Below are 966 nucleotides of genomic sequence, written 5' to 3'. Positions count from 1 at the left end.
ATTTTTTTTATCTAAAAGGAAATGTTTCGGCGTTGTTAACTAAAACACCCTCCATGCTAACACCTGTGAGAGAGACGTGTAAAAAGCCTTAAGATAAACTTAAATCTTTCTTTGCAGCAACAGAAAGGGGAAATTAAAGGTTGATTCTAAGTTTAATAAAGGAAAGTTTTACTCACAATAACTAAAATTAGCAATAAATTAACAATAAAATTAAGACGATTAAAACTACAACTATTTTGGGCCTTAATTAATATTTTACTCCAATTAGTCAGCATTTTTCAGATTTCAAACTGCCTTAATGAAATTTTTTTTGTTTTTGTAAACCTTGGCTTAATCAGCATGTTTCTGCAGAAGAATGCGGCATAAAGTGTGCAGATGTTCTTCTTGTCCCCAGTAAAATATTTTTAAACAAAAGGTGGATTTTGTCCAGGTAAGTTCACGGTTCGCTGCTTTTCCTACTGACCCATTGGTGGCTCTTCGTGGCCCAGCATCCTGCGGCTGTAGTGATGCTTGAGCAGYGCGCCGAACACCTCGGGGCTCATCTCTGCCTCCCTCCTCAGAGAAACGTTGGGAGCCACCATCTTATCGTATGTGTACAGGTAGTAACTGGAAAACAGAGGTGAAGAGGTAAAAGATACAATACTTTAGTTTTACAGTGTTTTATCAAGATTTCATGTGACAGAAACACAAAGCAGCAGATCTGGAGTAGTCCCACAGCATGATGGTGCCACTACCAGGTTTTCCAATCCCTTTTGGTGAATTTAAAAGWTTTATTTAAAAAGATGTAACTATGTCAGACCTTAAAAAACTTAGAATTAAATCATATTAAAGTTAACACTGATAATGGATGCTWTTTACTACTGRGGTGTCTTCAAAAGACAAAATGCTTTATTTTTAGGGGCATGAAAGTAAAAATGGGGTGAATAAAAACATGCCACACTTTTAACATTATTTGTAAAAAAAAAA

The 966-nt window shown here is 35.7% G+C and overlaps 1 protein-coding gene across 1 annotated transcript in view; it reads right to left on the bottom strand.

Annotated features, from left to right (window-relative positions):
* Positions 1-643, bottom strand: part of LOC103461406 (ski-like protein) — a 2,664-nt gene extending 2,021 nt beyond the window's left edge. Inside the window, exon 1 of the mRNA XM_008403708.2 lies at positions 464-643. Within this exon, the coding sequence (XP_008401930.1) occupies positions 464-581 (118 nt within the window). The 5' untranslated portion in view covers positions 582-643. The remainder of the gene's footprint in view (positions 1-463) is intronic.
* Between the last annotated feature and the right edge of the window lie 323 nt (positions 644-966).

This window comes from Poecilia reticulata, unplaced genomic scaffold (genome assembly GCF_000633615.1).
Source record: "Poecilia reticulata strain Guanapo unplaced genomic scaffold, Guppy_female_1.0+MT scaffold_1336, whole genome shotgun sequence".
In the NCBI taxonomy this organism is placed as follows: Eukaryota; Metazoa; Chordata; class Actinopteri; order Cyprinodontiformes; family Poeciliidae; genus Poecilia; species Poecilia reticulata.
The sequence above is the reverse complement of the archived record's forward strand: the minus strand, read 5'-3'. Positions and strand labels throughout refer to the sequence as shown.